General features: G+C 46.2%; 1 protein-coding gene across 5 annotated transcripts in view; it reads left to right on the forward strand.

The window, feature by feature from the left end:
- The first annotated feature begins 14,141 nt into the window (after positions 1–14,141).
- TLK2 (tousled like kinase 2) overlaps positions 14,142–22,208 on the forward strand; it is a 66,320-nt gene continuing 58,253 nt past the window's right edge. For 3 of the 5 annotated variants that reach the window (XM_075911374.1, XM_075911373.1, XM_075911375.1), the window contains exon 1: positions 16,234–16,322. In XM_075911374.1, coding sequence (XP_075767489.1) covers positions 16,242–16,322 — 81 coding nt within the window. In that variant the 5' untranslated portion in view covers positions 16,234–16,241. Of the gene's footprint in view, positions 14,609–16,233; positions 16,323–22,208 lie in introns of those variants that run through there. The other 2 variants (XM_075911372.1, XM_075911371.1) reach the window with 2 other exon arrangements.

The following is a 22,208-nucleotide window of genomic DNA, read 5'->3' on the forward strand; positions in this document are numbered from 1 at the left end:
GCCACTTCTCCGGTGGCCCCTAGACAGGGCCAACAAGACCAGTATTTCGGAAGTAACGAATAAAAATCAAAATTCACAAAAAAAAGCCCAGCAGTTTGAGGCAACTGTACCTAACGTAAAGAAACAAGACAAGACCCACCTTTCTTCTTTAGCCGGATGGATTGGGATAAGTCAGTAGCTGCTCCCAGGGAACATCATTGCAACAAATACAGCAATTAAACATTAAATTACTGGCAAAAAGATTGGCGTAGATGGAATTAAAACCGAGGGATCAGCGAAGAGCATCATGTTTGGGCTGCCACCGCTCAGGAACTGGAGGAGGAGCCCTGTGAAAGGACTGACAATGGAGGCACAGGGAGGTGGATGGAGGATACTCTCTTTTTATGCCTTTTTGCTACCTTAAGCAGCCATCTGGAAACCAAACTACAGCAGGGAAGGAGGCAAACCTGCGCTTGCTTCATACCTTTTTGAGGCATCCTGGTCCAATGGATTAGTAGATGTGGGTTCTGTTTCCTGCTCGGCTACTGACCTCCAAGTGATCATGGCCAAAACACTTCCCCTCTCTGTGCCTCAGTTTCCCCACCAGCCTTGGGGCCTGTCTCCATCGGTAAACAGAAGTGTTCTGTACAGCAGGGGTTAGGTCCGCTTGACTCTGCCACTCAGGGGTGTGGTTTTCTCACATTCCTGCGTAATGTTGTTAGGCCAATCTCATTGTCAGACATAGGCCACGCCTGAGGCTACCTTCTCTATTCAGATGGTAGTTCTTTGGGGCAGGCTCCCAAACTCCTTGTCTCGCAATGTGCATCTGACAGTGACTAGCCCAATGGTGCCTCTGGACACAATTGTGATGCAAATAAATATTTAAAATCCTCACTCTAGTACAAACGTTGGTTTCAGAATGAATCTCACCCAGCAATAAATGCAGTTGCAAAAAGCAGTTGCTGATTGGCTGGCAGACGGCTTCCTCCATCAAAGGCCAACTCCACAAGCCTCCTTGGACTACTATGGCTATGGAAGGAACACGTAACATAGAACCAAAATGCACGTGCCTGGCTCCTGCAGGCCTCACTCTGACGAGCGGTCCCCAACACTCAGGGGCCTTGCATGTGTGCCTAAAGACATGAGCTGAATGCAGCATAAACAAGAACAAACCACGTGCAGCTGCACTTGTTACCAGCAACTGTCCCAGTTTATAGTGTGGATGCGACTTTGAGTATTAGATCAACTCCTATGTAAAGTCTTTATTCTTTAAATTCTGCAGGTACTGCTGGAGAGGATTGGGATGAAAGTGTGCGTGTCAGTGTCCGTATATATGTATATTTGGCTTTGCAAAGACAGCTGCATACACAGTTTGTTGATTAGGGATGTGGGGTTTTTTTACAAGCACTGGTGTCAGTGCAATTATGGTTTATTCCCTTTCCCACATCGGAAGAGCTGTACCTGTATAAGCACATTATGTGATATCACTGTTCACACCGGGGGGGTGGAGCAGTATCGTTACAGTGGCACAGCTTTGGAGGAGGGGATGGAAGAAGTTACCAGAATGCTGGGAGGGAGCGACAAATGGCAGAGAAATATTGTGCCGAGTCAGGAGGCCTAGTGGAAAAGTGCCTCTGAACCATGCTCTGACTCAGCAAAGCATTTGAGCGTGACTTGAGTTTCACTGAAATCAGTAACTTTAAGCTCAGAGGGAAGCCCATGTTGAAGTGCTTAGCTGAACTGTGCATCCTGGAAAGGACAAAAGCGACGAGGAGTCCTGTGGCACCTTATAGACTAACTGAAGTGTAGGAGCATAAGCTTTCGTGGGCAAAGACCCACTTCGTCAGATGCATGTAGTAAAATTTCCAGAGGCAGGAATAAATATGCAGGCCAGGATCAGGCTGGAGATGATGAGGTGGATCCAATCAAGGAGGATGAGGCCCACTTCTAGCAGCTGATCTGGAGGTGTGAATTCCAAGAGAGCAGAAGCTGCTTTTGTAGTTAGCAAGCCATTCACAGTCTTTGTTTAATCCAGAGTTGATTGTGTCAAACTTAAAGATGAACTGGAGCTCAGCAGTTTCTCTTTGAAGTCTGGTCCTGAAGTTTTTTTGCTGCAGGATGGTTACTTTTAGATCTGCAATTGTGTGTCCAGGAAGATTGAAGTGTTCCCCTACAGGTTTTTGTATGTTGCCATTCCTAATATCAGATTTGTGTCCATTGATTCTTTTACGTAGGGACTGTCCTGTTTGGCCGATGTATATAGCAGTGGGGCATTGTTGGCACATGTTTACCGCCATCCCAAAAGCCACGTTGTACATGTATCATTTCTTACATTCTGTAAAACCAACCTGTGGCACTCACTGGGCTTTGACAACAAGCTGAAAGTGGGTGTGTTTGAAAAGATGGGCTGGTTACAGAGACTGCGGCCATCGCACGGAAATGAACGCTGATTCCAATGCATCCGCTGCCCTTGGAACTTCGACTCTCGCTGTGATGCACGTTACAGCCACGCTGGCGAAAGGCAAGAACAAACTCAGATCCCGCTGAGGCTCCTCTGCTATGTAACCTAAAGGAGACTCTATTAACGAGGATCTGTACAGAACATGTGATACATAACTGAGCAGTTCCGTGGTGCTAGATTACATCAGGAGTGGGGAGCTGGTGGTGACTCCCCTATATTTAGGCTGCCCACCTTTCCACTACAATGCATGAGAAGGGATCCCACAGCAGACCTTTAGCAGGGTATCCTTGGGCCAGGAGTGCCTTTCTTTGGCCCATGAAATTCCATCTCAGAGGGAAACAGGCAGCTCACCAAAATCCTGGAGCGTTCCTAGGCTGTGCTCGGGTGTCTGCAGAAGCACACGCTGCCTTGAGAACACCATGGACCTGTTGGAGCAGCCGTAATGGAAAAGGGGAGGAGGCAGCTTTCAACCTGCTCCTCAGGAGCACTAGATGGGACTGGAACTGCCCCATCTCTCAGACAGAGGGGAAGTGAGAACCGGCCAGACTCTCCCAACAACCCCTGGATCCAGGAATAACACACCAGCAACCAGGTCTTTCATGATACAATCGTTAATTACATGATCACTTACTATTTTACCACAGCTAGGCTATGTCTACATGTGACGTAGTGGGGGTAACTTGCTAGGGCTGTGGGCGACCTCTGCTGTCTGTAGCATGACTCAGCAGGACAGGGGATGAGTCATTATGCAAAGGGGGCTCCAAACCTGTCTGACCAGCTACCCCCCAAGGAGAGAATCAAAGGTGGAACGCCGCCCTGGCTGGGGGGCAGGGCTGGAAGAGAGTTAGTTAGTTTCTGTCTGGTAGCATGTAGGAGACAGCCTAGGGAAGGAGCTAGGGAGGGGGCTGAGATTGTAGGGTCCAGCCACCCCCCCATCTCAAAGGGGGACACTGAGGCCTCTTAGTCCCAGTTCCTGTAACCAGATGACATCTGTGCTGTGCTGTATCCTGGAGAAGCAATAAACTCCCTCTATTCTACTGGTTGGTGGAGTCTGTTCGTGCCATTTTGGGGGTGCAGGAGACGGGGGAACCCCAACGCGCCGTCACACTACACTACAGAGTTTTTCTAGGATGCTGGAGGTTTCCTGGAAAAACTCTGCCGCGTCCAGGGAACGCATCCGCTTTTTCAGATCAGATCAGACAATTTTATGAGGAATAAGGGCTCTTCTGAAAGAGGAGGATTTTCACACATTTGGCCCCAGATGGGCCAAATGTCGGAAAAGCCTCTTCTGAAAAAAGAATCAGAAAAAGGTATGCAAATTGCGGCTCACAATTTGCGTACCTTTTTCCAAAAAATAACTGCAGTGTAGACATAGCCTCAGTGTTCTCTGTAAGCTGTGTGCTTGTGCAGCCACTCAGGAGAGAATCCAATATTGCCCGGCTGATTAGCAGAGTGCCCACTGCTTGCTGTTTATTTGCAGAGACCTCTGTGCACATGGAAAAAATTATTTCCCACGTGGAAAAAATGAAGAGGGAACATTGCACGGGACTGCTCCTTCGTTCAATGTATGCACAAAGCGCTGAATTAAGGTTGTATGGGCAACTGTAAATCTGGTAGTTCCTAGCTTCTGAGTATTTATAAACATCCACCGACTCTTGCAGTAACCTGGCTTTACAATAGGATTTAACTTACCGTGTACATAAGAGCTTTTGATCAAAGGTCTAAGAAAATAAAAAGTTTAATTTAGCCTTCCCACGCTCTGCAGAATCGTAGGGTATTAATATACCCATTTCACAGGCATATATGGGATATATAGGATACCCTACTCTGTGCTTAAGTGGAACTTAAGGACATAAGAATGGCCATACTGGGTCAGACCACATGTGAATCTAGCCCTATATCCTGTCTTCCAGCAGTGGCCAATGCCAGGTACCCCAGAGGGAGTGAACAGAACAGAGAATCATAAGTGATCCCTTCTCTGTCACCCATTCCCAGCTTCTGACAACCAGAGTCTAGGAACAGCATTCCTGCCCATCGTGGCTAATAACCATAATAACAATGGCCGTACTGGGTCAGACCAAAGGTCCATCTAGCCCAGTATCCTGTCTGCCAACAGTGGCCAGCTCCAGGTGCCCCAGAGGGGGTGGACCGAAGACAATGATCAAGCAATTTGTCTCGTGCCATCCCTCTCCAGCCTCTGACAAACAGAGGCCAGGGACACCATTTCTATCCCCTGGCTAATAGCCTTTTATGGACCTAACCTCCATGAAATTATCTAGCTTCTCTTTAAACTCTGTTATAGTTTAAACAGAGCCGCCTCTGGCAAGGCGTTCCACAGGTTGACAATGCGTTGTGTGAAGAAGAACTTCCTTTTATTAGTTTTAAACCTGCTACCCATTAATTTCATTTGGTGTCCTCTAGTTCTTCTATTATGGGAACTAATAAATAACTTCTTTATTCACTTTCTCCACACCACTCATGATTTTATATACCTCTATCATATCTTCCATCGATGGACCTATTCTCCATGTATCTATCTAGCTCTTTTTTGAACCATGTTAGTCTTGATCTTCACAATACCCTTCGACAATGAGTTCCACAGATTGTGCAGTGTATGAAGAAGTACTTCCTTTTGTTTGTTTTAAACCTATCTATTAATTTCATTAGACACAAAGATATTAAGTGATTTGCCCAACGGATCACCGGAGACAGTAATATCCTCTTGTGGGGTCTGGGAGCCTAATAGTGAATGAGACGTTCTTTCACACAAAGGGCAGTTAGCACGCTTGACGTGTCTGTGCAGATGAGTAAATGAAAGCAGATGCATTCGCCATGTTCATATCCCTTGTTCATGCATCTTCTGAATCCCTATAGGAACTGGCCAGAGGCATGCTGAAGCTCCAGTGCATTTCTTTTGTATCAAATTCAGGGCTGTCTCTGCCATCCAGAATAGAACAAGTGTTTGCTTGGATCACAGAACATTTTAGTGACGGTACATTGGGCAACAGTTGTGGTACGTCCCTGTCTGTGTAAGCTGGTGAATGAGAGGAAGCAACATAACTAAAAATCTCCATTGTGTAGGGGATTAGAGGCATCTCAGCCCTGGTCTACACTAGGGAGTTATTTCGAAATAACTTCCCTTATTTCAAATAACAAGCAGGGCGTCCACACTCCCAAAGCCCGTTATTTTGAATTAAGGGGCTGGTTATTTCGAAATAATAACTCCTGCTTTCCTTGGGAAATAAGCTTATTTCAAAATAGTGATAGAAATGTAGCCATGTTAGTCTGGTGTAGCTGAAACAAAATACAGGACTATGTAGCACTTTAAAGACTAACAAGATGGTTTATTAGATGATGAGCTTTCGTGGGCCAGACCCACTTCCTCAGATCAAAAAGTTTTTGATCTGAGGAAGTGGGTCTGGCCCACGAAAGCTCATCATCTAATAAACCGTCTTGTTAGTCTTTAAAGTGCTACATCGTCCTGTATTTTATTTCAAAATAGTTATTTTGGGAGTTATTTCGAAATAATTTCCTAGTGTAGACGTGACCTCTGGAGAAAGTCAGGTGGTGGCATATTTAGTACATCATGTGCTGGACTCAGAGTTCTTTTTATTCACAGTTCAGGCATGACATAAGTAGCAGCATATACATTTCTCCCCCCCGTCCCACCAGCAGCCTTGGTTCTGAACTGCGGGCATCCCTCAGAGTGGAGTCAAATGAATTTTGATTCTATAAGTTACCTATCTAGTCTCCTGGAATCATAGGGTTGGAAGAGGTCAGGAGGTCAAACACCCTGAAAGAGCATTGCTTAGTGCCAGTTGTACTGGGTCGTGATTTGGGTTTTTTTGGTGATTTGGCCCCTCTTTCCACTAGAATCTGCTGAGTGGAACTGTCAATGCTCAGACTTGTGATACTTGGTGTTTTTCTTAAAACTTCAGGGCTGTGTCTAGACTGCATCCCTTTTCCGTAAAAGGGATGCAAATTAGACACATCGCAATTGCAAATGAAGCGGGGATTTAAATCCCCCCCACACACACACACTTCATTTGCATAAACATGGCTGCCACTTTTTTCCAGCTCGGAGATTTGACGGAAAAAAGCGCCAGTCTAGACTGGGATCTTTCGGAAAATAAAGCCTTTTCCGAAAGATCCCTTATTCCTCTTTAAAAAAGGAATAAGGGATCTTTCAAAAAAGGCTTTATTTTCCGAAAGATCCCCATCTAGACTGGCGCTTTTTTCCGGCAAAGCTCTGAGCCGGAAAAAAGCGGCAGCCATGTTTATGCAAATGAAACGGGGGGGAGAATTTAAATCCCCGCTTCATTTGCAATTGCGATGTGTCTAATTTGCATCCCTTTTACGGAAAAGGGATGCAGTCTAGACACAGCCCAGATGTTGGAAGCTTATTACTGGAAAATCTCTCTTTTTTTGGAGGTGGGGAAAATGTTTCTATACCTTGTGGATGTGGAGAAATGATTGAAAAACTGAAACAAAAACATCAGAAGAAAAATAATTCAGTGAATGATTATACCTGACCCATGATTTTTGACAACTTGCAGTTGGGTACGATGAGAGCCACCAAACACATTTTACATGCCTCACCACACGGCCTTAACAAATTTGGTTGCCATGACCTAGGCTGGATTCAAATCCTATGGCTAATCCTATTGCTTCATGTTCAAAAGGCATGAATGGAAAAGTAATCAGGGAGATCTGAGTGCCTATTCAGCCAAAGTCAATGAGAGATACATGACTCCAAAGAATGGACCCTCAACTCTACCAGATAGATGGATTTTTTTTCTGAAGCATGTATCAAGTGCCATATACAAAGAATAGAATTGAAATCACAGAAGGCCTGTCGAATACAGTGATTGCCATTGGGGAAGATCAAAAGGAGGCAAGGACAATATTTGGAACAGATCATCTGGAGAGATGGATGCTGCAAACGAGGACACTGGCACAGAAAAAGATGGTATGGAAGGGCTTACCTACCTGCCCTCTTGAGTGAGGACAGCAATTGGTCAAGCATGTAGTTCTTACGCACATTTATAAATTGCCGATTGCTGTCGTATCCAGCCTTTACATCATCAAGAAAATACATTTTTCCAAATTAAGAAATATATATTCTGTGTGTGTCTCACCATTCAGTTCTCATCTACCTTCCCTCCAACCCTCCAAACCAGCTACTTTATAAAGACCAGAACTGAAGAACTAGCCAGAAGATTCTAACATCTATAAAAACAAAAAAACAAAGCGTGGGGTTTGCCTCACATTCAGTTAGAGCTGGATGGGAAATGGTTTTCCTGCCTTGTAAAACAGCGTGAGAGATCAAAACATTTCCCAACCCCAAATCGGGACGAAAAGCTGAAATCTCAAAAAGTGTCGGCAGCTGAAAATCAGAAAAACAAAAATCAGCTTGGGTCAATCAAAATATTTTTGTTTTGGTTCTTTTCAAAAAATTCATTTTAGATTTCAATCATTTTAAAAACTTTTGTTTAACTTTCTATTTTTAGCTTTACATTCTAAACAAGAAGTCATTTAGAACAAGACAACTGGAATTTTTCATGCCAAACAGGTAAAAAGACAATGTTGCAACAATTCTGATGGATTTTTAAAAAATTCTAGTTGAAAAAATCAGTTGGAACCAGCCCTCTCCCTCAAAAAGGGTTGGTGTCGATGAAGCAAATTTCTGATTTTTTTTTTTTAATTTTGTTGAAATATTCCCCACCAGCTCTATGCACAGGCCAGAGCTGGCAGTTTTCCAGCAGTAGCAAATGCCGTAGCAGTCACTGAGTATGTCCAGCCACCTGCTACCGCAAGGCCTTACTTTAGGGACCAACGGTCTTATTAAACCTTTAGGCTGCGTCTAGACTGGCATGATTTTGCGCAAAATCTTGCCGCTTGTCTACACTGGCCGTGAGTATTTGCGCAAGAACACTGACTTTGTAATGTACAAAATCAGTGGTTCTTGCGCATAAACTCTGACGCTCCCGCTCAGGGATAAGCCCTCTTGCGCAAGTATTCTTGTGCAAGAGGGCCAGTGCAGATAGCAACATAATTTCTTGCGCAAGAAAGCCAGATGGCTAAAATGGCCATCGGAGCTTTCTTGTGCAAGAGAGCGTCTACACTGGCACGGATGCTTTTGCGCAAAGGCACATGCCAGTATAGACGTTCTCTTGCGCAAATACTTTTAACGGAAAAACTTTTCTGTTAAAAGTATTTGCGCAAAATCATGCCAGTCTAGATGCAGCCTTATTTTCCAGTAGCACCCAAAAGGCCTAAGCTTGATCAGTGCCTCAGTGGGCAGAGCAATGTACAAAGAGGGAGAGAGAGTTTCTACCTTAGCTCGCAACTTCAAGCACCTAAACAGAGCAAGGTTGGAGTGTGGAGTTATAATGTACGAGCAAGTGACTACTGGAATGAATGGCGTAGTGTGGTACTGGTGAAGCATTCTACTGAGGGCCAGTGTTGGGATGAAGCGCAGGGAGAGGGTGTCTAAGTGATGTGCAAGCTATGTCCAGGTTAGATAATTTTATTAGAAACATTCCCATAAGAGTGACCTAATTCAGCTTCCCTGGTGGGAATTCTGGTTAAAGTTCCTTCCCGTTAGAGCATTGAGAGTTTCACAGACAGTGAGCAGCACGCTGAATGGCACTTATGTGCGTTTCGGAGGCAGTGTAGAGCCGGAGGCATGGATATCGTCAGTGCTTTGTTTGTTTAAAAAAAAAAAAAAGGAAGTGCCAGTACTAGGGCTGCCAGATGGTTTTGTTGAGCCAAAAAACCCAAAAAAACCCAAAACAAAACACTCCGGGGAAAATTTGTCGGGGGGGGGGGGGGGGGAGCGCATGGGAGGTCGGGGCTGAAATGCGGCAGCCCCTTTAATTGCCATGTCCCGAGTGGGGCCGGTGCATACCATCACAAAACAAGCACTAGGTGTCGTATGCAATTATCCATCCACCCTACCTAAAATGGGTCAGGCCTCATACTATACTCGCTGATGCTTTCAAGAGATCTGCGAGAGAGCCCCCAAGTCGAGTGTGCTGCTGTAGACCAGTCTGGAGTTGTCAGCTGCATCAGAGAAGGATACAAAAGGCGGGGAAAAGATGGTTGTATCCCAGTTGTGTGAGGTGCTGCACAAATGCACAGAAAATGACAATCCCTTGACCTAAGGTTTCATCTTGCCCCCATCTAGCGGACAAGATATAGCTGATGAGATGAACAAGCAGGTGTAGGGACGGGAGCCAAGGGAACGTAGGGCCACATGAAGAGGATGTGTGCAATCCTTAGTCAATTAGGGACGACCCTGCGATACCCAAAGCCTGAGCTAACTGCCCAGGTTTCCATATTGAGGGTGAGCCACAAGCATGTGTGTTAGGCAGGGAGCTGCCTAAGCTAAGGATGTTAAGGAGTAGTTGACTAGTCGATATCTCCCCCTGCCCCCCCCCCCCAGCTTGCTGCTTCTATGAAATAGAGGCAGCAAAGCAGGGGGGAATAGGGGGTACCTCAAAGCGGCAGCACCGCACAGAACCTGTACCTGGGCTTCGTGTGCGCTGCCACTTTGAAATGCCCTGGTAGCACCACACAGCTCAGCCCAGGCTCAGTGCATTTCAGATGTGCATTTCATCTCAGTGCATAACCTGCTGGGGCTCTTGTACATTTCAAAGGAGGAATGCGGAAGTGTCAATCAACTAGTAAATTACTCAGTATTTAACATCCTTTGCCTAAGCCAGCCAATAGATGCAGAGCAAGAGGGGACGTGCTAAGCCTTGTCCCGACTCAGAAATAGGCGCTAAGTCTGGGCAGCCGGATGGCATTTATCTCTGCTAATGAGCCCTCAGGCAGGGGAAGTCTGTGGCTAGGCCCTCAGCCAGAGTGTAGGAAACCCCTTCCTTCCGAGGCAGAGAAGGAATCTGAAGAGGGTTTTGCTGCCTCTCAGGTGAGTGCTCTGACCACTTGATCATGGAGTATTCTGATGTGAGGCTTCCTCAATCCCTCCTATTGCAGATGTTCCCCTCTCATGAAAACCAGAATAATTAAATATTAATTGGGGCTGAGAAAAACTTGGAACAACTTAACCGCCAAGCAATTAGAGCCCTCAGTGGAGAGGGGCCGCAGCCTGTTCAAATTCCTTCTCTCTCGCAGGAGGGGGGGTTTGGACCAGGGGTCGCAAGGTGAGTGCACTAGGCTAAAGGTTAGAATGAGCTCCTCTCTCTCATTTTGTGTGGGCGCGTCTGGGGGCCCGGATCCAGTAGGTCACTTCTGGGTACACCTACCAGAGTGGGACCCTGCCTACGACGTGAATGGCAAAATGTCCATCTTCCCTGCTTTGTGAGTTATGGGGGGGAGCCAGAGGAGATAACTGGGCAACTAGCAGGATGCAGGAGTGCACATGCCCAGAGCCAGACACATGAGCGCCTGGGCATCTTTTCCTGCAAAAACGGTGCTGAGGGAGAACAGGCACCTTCCAGGGCTAAGGCGACAGCCACGTAGGAGTTGAGTGGAGCCTAAGGGACTCAGGAGAGAGGTGAAAGTAAGGCGGTGCGCCGCTCGGGCAAGAGCTGACTGGGGGATGCTTTCCCAGGCCAGCTCCTGCAGGCTGGTGCCGGAGACCTGGCGTGCCCAGCCAGGTGAGGCAGGCAGGTGTGCAAGGGACTGGCTGGGATGCGCTGTAAGGGGGAGACACGCTTCCAGCCAAGCTACTGGTGCATCCACACCTGTCCTGCTGCCCCCCTCGCTGGATGCCAGGCAGCGCTTGTGCAGTCCGTGGCATGCACGGCTGCCAGCAGCCCCTGGGAAGAAGCCAGGGGAAGGGAAGTGGCAAGCTCACACTGCTGCTGGTATCCCTGGAGCCCCCACAGCTCCCTTGTGGCCATGCAGCAAACAGGAGCAGCAAGGCAGGGACCTGTCCCCCAGCCAGGTAAAGGTAACCAGGCAGCAGCCATCCCAGCCCCCCCTTTCTCCTACACATGCACCCCAGCTCCCTGTCTTGAGCCTCTCCCCCAGACTCCCAACCCCCGGCCCTGACTCCTGCACCTCCCCCCAACTACATCCGTGCCCTGAGTTCCTCTCATACCTAAATCCTGACTCCTACACCCTCAAGCCCCAACCCTCTCCCCCCGCACTCCACCCCATTCTTACATTTCTCACAGGTAGTTGCATCGCAACCCCCTCCCCCACTCTTTGCTCTGAGCCCTCCCAAGAGGGGCAGGTTGCCTTAGGACAGTATCTGTAAGAAATTTAAGTTACTTTCACCCCTGGGAGTCTAAGTATCTTTGTGGCTCATACCCAAAGAGCTAAGGACCCTTAGTATAGGACAAAAATGCAGCTTGTGGCATCTCTCACTCTTCCCCCAGGTATTTCACATGTTGAACAAGCGACTGAACCCTCCACAACTGAGGAAAAGCAGCATGTGGATCAAGAGCAATATTGAATTTCTTCAAAGGAATGAGCAAAACCATACTGAAGTGACACACCCATTCTGCTACGTGACTCAAGGCTGCTGGTATAACTAAATCGCTTCAGTAGCCTGAGTGTCTGACTGCTGTTTCCTGCCTCAAGGAGATGATCGACCATCAGAACTAATGGCTCTAAAGCCACATCCAGATCCACAGACATAAACCACTGCAGTTAAGACCCTGCTGGAGTTGACCTGCTTCTTGGATATAAGAGTTCCCAGATCTCCTTTCCATTTCTGTTCTCTCTTGTTGATTTGTAACTATACCAATGAAGTTTACTTATGTTATGAATGAAAATTCCAAATGTCACTAATCATCCTCTAAACTGTGGTGATAAGTTGTAATAATTTAGATGGCTTAAGAAACATGCACAACAGAAGTCAACTTTCAAAACAGTTTGCACAGGTCCCTGTCAGTGTTCATGTCCCCACGGTGCATCTCGGGGTGGGAGCTGAAATTTTGCTACTACTTCCTCAGATTGGATCTCCGGCTGTGAAATAGGTTAAAGCACAGGAAATGCAGTTTACGAGAAAAGGCAGACATTTTCAAAGTGATTTGCAAAGCAAGTGCCCAGCAGCCTCCTCTACTCCCCACCTTACCGTTTTTAACCTCTGTTAAACTAACCATTTTAAAATAAAATATTAGTTCTTTTCAGCACTGCAGGTTACTGCCTTTTCTTGTACATTCCAATGGAATCTATCATTCCCTTAGTCCTACTCTGTATCCTCAGATTTGCCAAACTGGCAGATTCCTGTTCGACTGTACGTTCTCTTTATTGCAATCAAGTAAATCTGACTTCAGTGGCTGACTCTCTTTTGACATGCAGCCATATTGTCTAGAACACCTTTACCATTGCACTGTAGTTTTGGAAGGCAAATATTTCATCCAAAATCCCAGCAACTTCCTTTCCTGTCCCTAATCCACGCCTGCCTCCACTTGGACAGGCATGGCCACTTCCTTTCTGAATAACCTTCCCCACCCCCAATTTGTTTGCTTTTCAGAAAGCTGATTCAGCCTTAAAGCAAAGTGAGTTGCAGTGCTGTTTAGCGTCACTTAATATTCTCTCTGGTGATGCCCCAGGGTTTGGAAGAAAAGGGAATAAGAACAAACTACAAGGTAGTCTGGCTACTGTGGGGGAGATTAAGTCCTTTTCATACTGGAGTTTAGCAAGAGGCAACTACAAGAGCAAACCCCTAGCTGTAAAAGTGCCAGGAAAGTCTGTGGTTAATTTTAAAGTCACTTAGTTTGCTTTGACTGCCCATCCTGCTGTTTATGTGCAATATCCATGTTTAATCAGGAGCTTGTTAAAAAGATTGAAGAAATGGCAAATCAGGGAAGAGGCATTCTTGTTTTCTCATGTCTTTTTCGCAATTCCTCAGAGGCACAATTGATTGGGAGGTTGGGGATGTTCTGCCTATAAACTCTTCCCTTCAGGCCCTGGAGTCAATCTCTGGGGAACAGGAGACTGTCTTTGCAAACAAGGTCCCCTGTTGCTCAGGAAGAGGGAGGAATTCCCTCTGGGTGGAGATGGGGAGGAATTTTCCCTTCATGCCACAGGGAGTTAAGCAGAAAGCAGGGAAAGTGGATTCGCACTGATCATTCTTATGCATCAACTCCGCTCCTCTGCGCCTGGTCTGTTACTCCTTGAAAGCACCCTCCTGGCTGGGGGAGCAAGACCGCCCAGGTTACCCCTGAGCAAAACGTCAGCCACCCACTTTGCCCCCTAGCAGCAGCCTTGCAGTTCATTGGAGGGTGAAACAACCTGGGTGGGTATAAATCTCCACCAATCCCCTCCCCGATGCACTAATCCAACTGTGCTGAACCCTGGCCCTCTGCACGTTCTACTTTCCCCGTGCACGCCCCCTCCCCAGGCACTAACCTCTCACCTCCAGGACGGAGCCCCTCCCCTCTACACTTGACCCCACTTCTCCTACCAGGTGCCCTGGCCCCCCATGCACAGTCCTCTCCCCTGGCACAAACCCCAACCCCACGCACTAGCCCCTCCCCGCGCTGACCTCCCCCCTCCCCATGCCCATTAGCCCCTCCCCTCCCCGCATTCACCTCCCCCACCCCAGACACTAGCCCCTCCCTACGTTGACCTCCCTTCCCCCCTCCCAGCACTGACCTCCCCTCCCCCCCCAGCCGTGCAAATCTCGCGAGAGAACACGCGCTTTCACTAGTGTGTCTTTGCACCAATCGATCCCTACCGGGCCGGGCCGAGTCGGACCAGGGGGCGGACCCGGCCGCCCCGACACCCGCCCCACCCCCCCATCGCCGACTACTCGGGCTGACCGTGCAGGGAGGGGGGTGCCCCGGATTCTCGTGCCCCCCCCCGCGGCTCGTCGGAGCCGCCCCCCCCCTTTTTCCCCGGGGCCTTTGTCCTCCGAGGCCGCCGCCGCCCCCTCCCCGCGCCTCGCGCCCCTTGCCCGGGCGGGGCGCCTACGCGAGGCCGGGGATCCGCGGCCTCCCCCGGCGCCGGCGAGGGGCTCGCCCCGCGTCCCCGCCTCGGAGCCGCCGAGCTCGCTGCCCGCGCCGGCGGGGCGCCTGGCTCAGGAGAGGCCGCGGAGCCGCCCCTGGCCTCCCCCTCCCGCCCGGGCGGCCGCAGCAGGTTCCCCCCGCCCTGCTGCTGCCCCCGGCGGCGGCGGGATCCGAGCGGGGCCCGGGGAGCGGCCGGGCCGGGCCGGAGGGGAGAGGAGCGGCGGGGGAGCAGCGCCAGGTGAGAGCCGCGGGGGGGGGGGGCGGTTGCTAGGGGGCTGGGGGGGGCGCGGCCCCGCCCTGGGGGTCCTGGCCCCGCTGCCGGGGGGGGGACGCGCCAGGCCACGGGGCGGGCCGGGCTCGGCCTGCGGATCCCCGGCCTGGCAGTGGAGGCGATGGCTGCCTCGGGTGAGGGGGAGGCCGGGGCCGCAGCTGGGACTGGGGGGAGGGGGGGGCTACATCCCTCCGTGTGGAAACATCGTGCCCGGTGTGGGGCAATTCCCCCGCCCCCGGGGTGCGGCCTGTCAGCAGGTCTGCCCCAGGGCGCCCCCCACCCCCGGGGGGCAGGGACACCCCCGCGTGTGTCCGCCTCAGCCCCCCTGCAGGGCTGGGACCCCTGTCCCCAGGCCGCGCCACGCTGGTGGGGGAGGCTCTGCCTGCTGGTGGGGCGCCCCTGCCGCCCCTCCATCGCTGCGCTCCTTGCCAAGGGAGAGCACTGACAGCTTTGTTAAATGGAGACCAGAGGGTTGTATTAATCCGGTGGCTCGGTGTGTTAGGGCTTTTATGGCCTCTTCAGGGTGTGAATGCCCCCAAATGGACTCGCTCAGCACCTTGGAGATGAGAGGAAATGAGATTGGGGGGACAAAATGGACAGTCAATAAAAGGAACAATTATATGGTGGCTTTTCTAGAGGGCACTTGCTGCCCTTCAGGAACTTTCCATGTAGCATATGATCTTTATACAGCAAATCTGTATTCTCTCATTTTTTTTTTTCCTGCCATGATCTCTTTCGGAGAAATGAAACTGGAACAGATATTTCTGGAACTTATGAACTTGCTCCGAATGCAGTTAAGAAGATGTGAATCACAGTTTTAATAAACTCTGCAATTCCTCACTTTTTTTCAATTAACACTGAAATTGTACGTTTCAAGAATTAAACCAGATGACTCAAGGATGCCTTTAAAAAAAAAAAAAGCGTTTCATACAATGGTGCCAGTTTTAATGGATCACTTGGAAGTACCCAGAAGCATCCAACTATATGGGAGAAACTTGTGTGTTTGAGTATTTGGTACATTGTTTAGTAAAAGGAGAAGTTTAAAAAAGCATCATTCTCCATCTCATCCTTTTCCTGAAGAGCCTAGGCTTTGTCTCTGAAGTTGTCACAAAAGCCCTAGTAGCTGTAGGGCATTTGGAGTTATCCAGTGCTTCAGTGAATGGCAAAAACAGAGAATAGTGGGGGTATGAAGGATGTTTGAGAGTTTCTGACTAGTGTAGGGCTAAAGACTTCAGCTATAGCGCCCTCCCCTTCTGTTTTGTCTGCAAGAAATTTAACAAAATACTCAATGGGAAGACGGTGGAATCAGAGGGTTAGCAATAGGACTGAGGTTCCAGTTAAGAAATTTCCAATAAGTGGTAATTCTGTCAGATGATGGAGCTCTCTAGAATAGGCCCTGGTTAAAATAGTAACATTTTGGTGGCAAGTCACATTTTACTACATGATCATTTTGAATCTATATTGCATGACAGAAATTATTTGTATACAGTCACTTGTTACTACAGCTATTTTTGAGCATCATCAATGCCAGAGAAAATACATTCTTTCCCTTTTCCTTGCATTGACTAATATAGCATATTTTTCTCCCATAGCAGCAGAAATGATGGAAGAGTTGCATAGCCTGGACCCCCGACGCCAGGAACTGCTGGAAGCCAGGTTCACTGGAGTAGGTGTTGCCAAAGTAAGTAAAAGTGCCTGTGAGAGCAGGCACAAATACCTTGCACACCATTTTTTTTTTAACAGAGAAGTAGTGCTGTTTCAATAAGGGGAAATTGTTCATTGGTAATTTTGCTTTGTCCACTAACTTATTTTAAAGTGTGTGTAAAGAAGAATATACAATACTGAAAATAACGAGTTTGCCTCTGTGTACATAGACATCATGGTGTGTGTGAGAGTTTGAAGGCTTGCTCTTTTTTTTTTTTTTTTTTTTTCCTAGTATAAAAAAGCCATGCACCACACACATGTTTTGGAAGAGGGAGGATAGGCCATCTTTTTCCTATCTCAAAGGGTTTGTCTAGGAAACAGATGAGTAGCTTATTTGTTCTTCTTTGAGAACAACTGAAATTGTACAAGCTTAGCCTAATTTGTTGAGCCCTGGATATAACTATCTACTCGCCTGTGGTGAGTAGATTTTAGCCCAGCGGGGCCGCGCAGCGCGGTTAGCGTATGCCCTTCCGTGTGGCTGGCAAGCCCTGGTCATATCAATCAAAACTTACTTATTCAAGGGTAAGCTTGTGTATAATTAGGTTTGCAACCTGCTAGCAAAATCATAGAATCATAGAGCTGGAAGAGACCTCAGGAGTAGGGATGTTAAATTGTGGTTATCTGACTAATCATGTGGTCGATACAATTTGTTTCGACTACACGATTAGTTGATAAGGACCACTCTGCAGAGCAGCAGCGAGGGTACCTCCGGGAGCTGACTCGAGCATTTTAAATGTAGTAAGAGCCCAGTTGGTCTTACTACATTTAAAATACAGAGGTACAGTGTCCTGGACCAGTGCGAGCCAGGACCGAGCAGTCCTGGCTTGCGCTGAGTCCAGCAGCCCCGGTTTGTGGCGGCTAGAGGCTGCTTTGGCACCAGCCCCTGTTCACGGTGAACAGGGCTGGCTGCCAGAGCAGCCTCTGCGCACAGCCAACTCGGGCCACCGCGAACAGGGGCTGCTTGGTGGTCCAGCTCCCTAATGGGGCCCCTGTGGATAGAGCAGCTTCCCCTCCCCCCCCCCTCTCCGCTGCATGTGATAGAGGGGGCAGGCAGCACCATGGAGGGAGCCATGCCGCGGGGAACCAGTTTTTAAGCCTCTCCTAGAGGCAGCAAGGCAGGAGATGAAGTGAGTAGTTGATACTCTAGTCAACTATTCACTAACATCCCTACTCAGGAGGTCATCGAGTCCAGCCCCCAAATCCTACCCTTCTCTTAATATATGACTTTGTACCTGGATAACAGTTGCATTTCTTGAGTAAGGCATTCAGTAATAAGCTATGTCATTTCCGTCCTTTTGTTTAAAATTCCAGGATTGGATTTGATCTGTTTCTGTGTGTACTGTTATAGTGCCTATAATAGTGTGTCTTCATTTTTCTCACCATTCTAGTTCTCAAATAATGGTGGAACAGTGATAACATTCCAGTTTGCATACTTGAAAGTCACTGAGTTTCAAGCCATATCAAGCTAGAAAGGAAATATAATTAGATAACTTGTTGCTATAAAAAATGCAGCCACCTGTTGGAATCATATTGGGCAGAGGAAACTAATTTACCTTTCTGTGATGAAAAGTACAAAATAAATACATCAAATTTTGGAAAGGTTATATCCAAGTTCATACTTTGTTTCTGACCTACTTTGTGCTTCAGTTGTATTATGAAGCCCTGGAAGTAGATCAGTAAGTAAACAGTTTGCAACTTAAAGGAAGCTGAGACCTGGTCCAAAACTGAAAAGTTTTAGTGTTAAAACTTTTGGTTAGGTATGCTATTTTTTAAACTTATATGGTAATATAGGTAAAAACTCTAATGGGGTGCAGTTTTTTGGGGATGAAGATGACTTACATTAGTATAGTTATTCCTGTTTTAGTATGGGGTGAGCTATACTGATATAATTGTGCTCGTTCTTTTGAGTAGTGGTGGTAGTGTGTTGGACCTCTTTAACTATAGAAGTATAGTTAAAGCAGTACACAGTTCTAATGCAGACATGCCCCTGGATTGTTGGCTTCTTGAGGGCAGGACCCTCGTCTGTCTATATTATACAGTGCCTAAATATTAACACTGAGGTGAATGTTAACTTTAGGAAGCCACTTCTTATAAAGAAATAACTTTAAGCAGATCTAAGCATGCAAAACTTAATGTTACACAATTGGGAGAAAAATGCTCTTCCACTATTAAAGTTAATGAAAATTACCTTGCTAATTCTCATGCCATTGAACCATAAATTGCTGATCCACCTAAAGAGAACAACAGTTTCTCGTTTCCTAGAGCACACAGGAGAGGACTGTATAGTAGTAAATTTGTCTAGTGTAAAATATGGCATTGTTAGTTTAAAACTATTATGTTTCTTAAAATAGAGAACATCTTGTGGTATAGCTGGTTTATTTATCTTCATACTCTTACTTGTTAATTTGCAATGGATCTCCCATCCACTCATGAAAATTACCAAGGTCCTACTAAAAATGTGTAGTCCTGTGGCACACTAGAGACATATGGTATCATGAGCAAAACCCCACTTCTTCAGTTGAGCTTAAGTGGAGATTCTACTGTTCTACGAGTATTAATCCTAGACACTGACTACTGGGCCAATGCTTTTTCAAAATCTCTGCCCGTCACATGCAGCACTGGCATCTGTATCTCAGTATTTCAAAGTGTCCATGTTTGGAAACATATTATATGGTTTTTAACAGATTTAAGAGAGATTTTAACTCTCTTCAGTTGGGTGTGGAAGGACAGATACTTCAAATGAATTAGTGCCATCTAGTGGGATTGGTACTCGCCTCTTGGGATGGAAAATAGTCTATCTCCATTTGTTGCATAAAAGAAAGAGAGTGTAGCCTCAGATGCTACAGGGTGAATAGACCAGGCAGCTGTAACATTGATCTTCCTGCCTTTTATTAATTTGGCTTATTGCTTGGTATTTATTCATAAACTTACAGCACAAATCAGACCTGTGAAAAATAAATAAAGGCCAGTTTGTATTCTTATTACTAATTACAGCACATACAGGTTTTTTTTAACTTTTGTTCATTTGCAAACCTGGGAAAATAATGCTGTTTGTAAGAGTGTATTTCTACCTGAAAACCAGTGTGGACTCACTGAATTTCCTCAGCCTCAGAAATCAAAGAATATACCTTTTCATAAACCCTTAAAATAACTGAAGTCATAGGTGCAAGAAAACTTTGAGTCTAGGCAATTGATGGAATTCCATCTACATGAAACAGCCATGTAATTATATATCTTCAAAGCAGTGGTGACTTGTTGGGCACCTACCCTTGCCATACAGTTGAAATGTATTCCTTTATCTAATTCATGCCTATGTTGATTAAGAAAGGTCTTGCTTTCTGGATACCTGACATGAGTTGGTACTTGGTTACTTATTTTATAGCTCAGGCTTCATTTAGCAAATGAACAGTCACGTTCAATTGTGAGGCATACTTCTAGCTAAACCTGTCGGTAAGTGTTGAAGACAAGCTGTAGTTTGAATTCCTATGGATAACGTTTAGTTTTATGTGTCTTCTCTTGTGCCTCTTATCTCACTGGTGGCTAGAGTACAAAGTGGGATAATTCACAGGATTTGCACCATTTCACGGTATTTGTACCATGTAGAAAGTCGGCTATCCACTTGGTGCACGCACTTCAGCCTCCACTATTCAGGCTTAGCGGGATGCATCTTTATTGTGATAGACCCATCATCCACCAGCCTGCTATTGGGAATCAAAGTTCATAAATGAAACCTCAGTTTGCTTTGTTGTAGCTGTGCTGATTCAATCACTGTTAAGAAAAACATTTCTAAACTTAAATCTGCAGTGCTTCAAAACAGCACTGACACGTGATCTAAATGTGTATGCTAAAACTCAAGAAGTATTGGTCTCTGTCTGTCACTACAGACCATCCTTGTTACAAGTCCAAAATATGTTCCAAAAAACTTGGACTTGTAGCAAAGCAACTTAAAGCAGGGATTTTTTTCCCGCGGCTGACTTCTATTTGCGTACATTTCTCTTTTTTGCACAACTTAATAGTAGGAAATGGAAGAACTTATAACGCATCAGTTCCTACAAGCATCAATGACTTCAGTGCAGAAAGGATGTATACCGGGGTGACTTATAGTGGGGACACCCTCTACTGTCTTTGAATTTGTATATAGGCTACATTAAAGAGGGATAGGGAAACATATAGCCTAAATTGTGTTTGTGTTATAGGATATCTAGATCAAAACATACTGTTTACATAAAAACAACAATATTTTGCAACTAGTTTTTGCTTTGTGAACCTTGTGTCTATCCAGAATTGCATATCCTTTATCACTAAAATAAGCTTAGCAACCAGGCATCTTGGTTTTAGCTGCAAAATTACCAATTGAGGACTGAAAGTTGTGTGGCATTTTTTTCCTCAAAGGGAAATAGTACTATCCCAAAAAGTCATTTAACATTTAATTAATGCAAATGTTCATATAAAGCAGCAGAGTAGGAGTTCTGAGGTTTATAAATGGATACGTCCATTGGCTAGCAAAGAAAGTACTTAGGGTTCTTTTTTCTCCTTTTTATCATTGGCTTGTTAATTATCTGGATGCATTTGAAATGAATGTAATAAGAAGCATGTACAGCTACTAAAGCACAGAAATGGAAGGTAGATCTGGGTTCTACTTCCACTTCTGTCACTGGTTCATTGTGGCCTTTTTTAGGTAAGTCACTTGATCTCTCTCCCTGCCTCCGTTTCCCTGTATATGAAATGAAAATACAACCTTCCTTGTTGCAAGGTAGTGATGAATTTGTCAGTGCTTGTAAAGCTCTCTGAAATTTGTTGATGGAAGCTGCCACAGAAGTGTGCAAAGCATTAGCATATGTCTGTGCTATGGAAGTTGTACTGTTTTTTGGTCAGTATAGGAATACCGACATCTGCAACAGTGTTATCTTATTTGGCAGCAGCACCCTTCTGTTGACATAGCTGAGTCTACACCATTGGTTCTCAACCTGCAAGCTATTGGCTGCTTGCAGCCCAATCAGCGCACAGCTGTGGCATATGTGACCTCTTCAGGGCCATACAGATTGTGTATATATTGTGTAGATGTCACCTGCGTTACACACATGCAGAGAGCTACATATGTGGCCCGTGGTGGTAAATATGTTGAGAACCTGTAGTATACATTACAGGTTACATCATCATGACTGTCAGTCAGGGGTGTGGTTTTATCACATCAGTATTGCTATGTTAATAGAGCTTTCAAGAGTAGATCAAAGCAGAGAGATTGAAAATCAAGCAAATGTTGAAAAGTGATTCAGAATTTGTAAACTTACTTACCTATCAAACTTGGCAGAGGTAACTTATGGAAACTTTGTTGGGAGCATATTTATTGTTTTAATTGAATGTTTGGAAAAGTTCAATTTTAACCAGCCTAAGAGAAGTTTCAAATATCATCTGTGTATGAAGAATGTCTGTCTTTTTTTACTTAGACTATTTACCTAAATGTAAGAGGTATAAGGAATAATGATTGTGAAATGTTTCATTTTAGGGTCTATTTACTAACTAGCACAAAAGTGACTAAGATCAGCTGTCATTCGCTCCTTTTGATTATCTTGTTACAAATTTGTGTGAGCCAACCCAAACCCTCAATGGATTTGGAAAGGCTCAATTATTTGTCTTAAAATTTGACATCAAAGGTTTAATAGCCCCTTCCCTGTTGATTCACAGATGTGGAAGTTGCATAAGTGTGGTTCATCCAAGCAGAATCACCTTGGTTTGGTCTAATCCAAGTGTGCACCTTTAGTTGAATTGCCAGGAGAGTTTAGCAGAGAATGCTATTCTAAACTAGCCTTTGTGACTCCCTCTAAACTACTTGAATTCATGTTACCTTTCAACATGGAAAATG

Source organism: Pelodiscus sinensis, chromosome 29, assembly GCF_049634645.1.
Source record: "Pelodiscus sinensis isolate JC-2024 chromosome 29, ASM4963464v1, whole genome shotgun sequence".
NCBI lineage: Eukaryota > Metazoa > Chordata > Testudines > Trionychidae > Pelodiscus > Pelodiscus sinensis.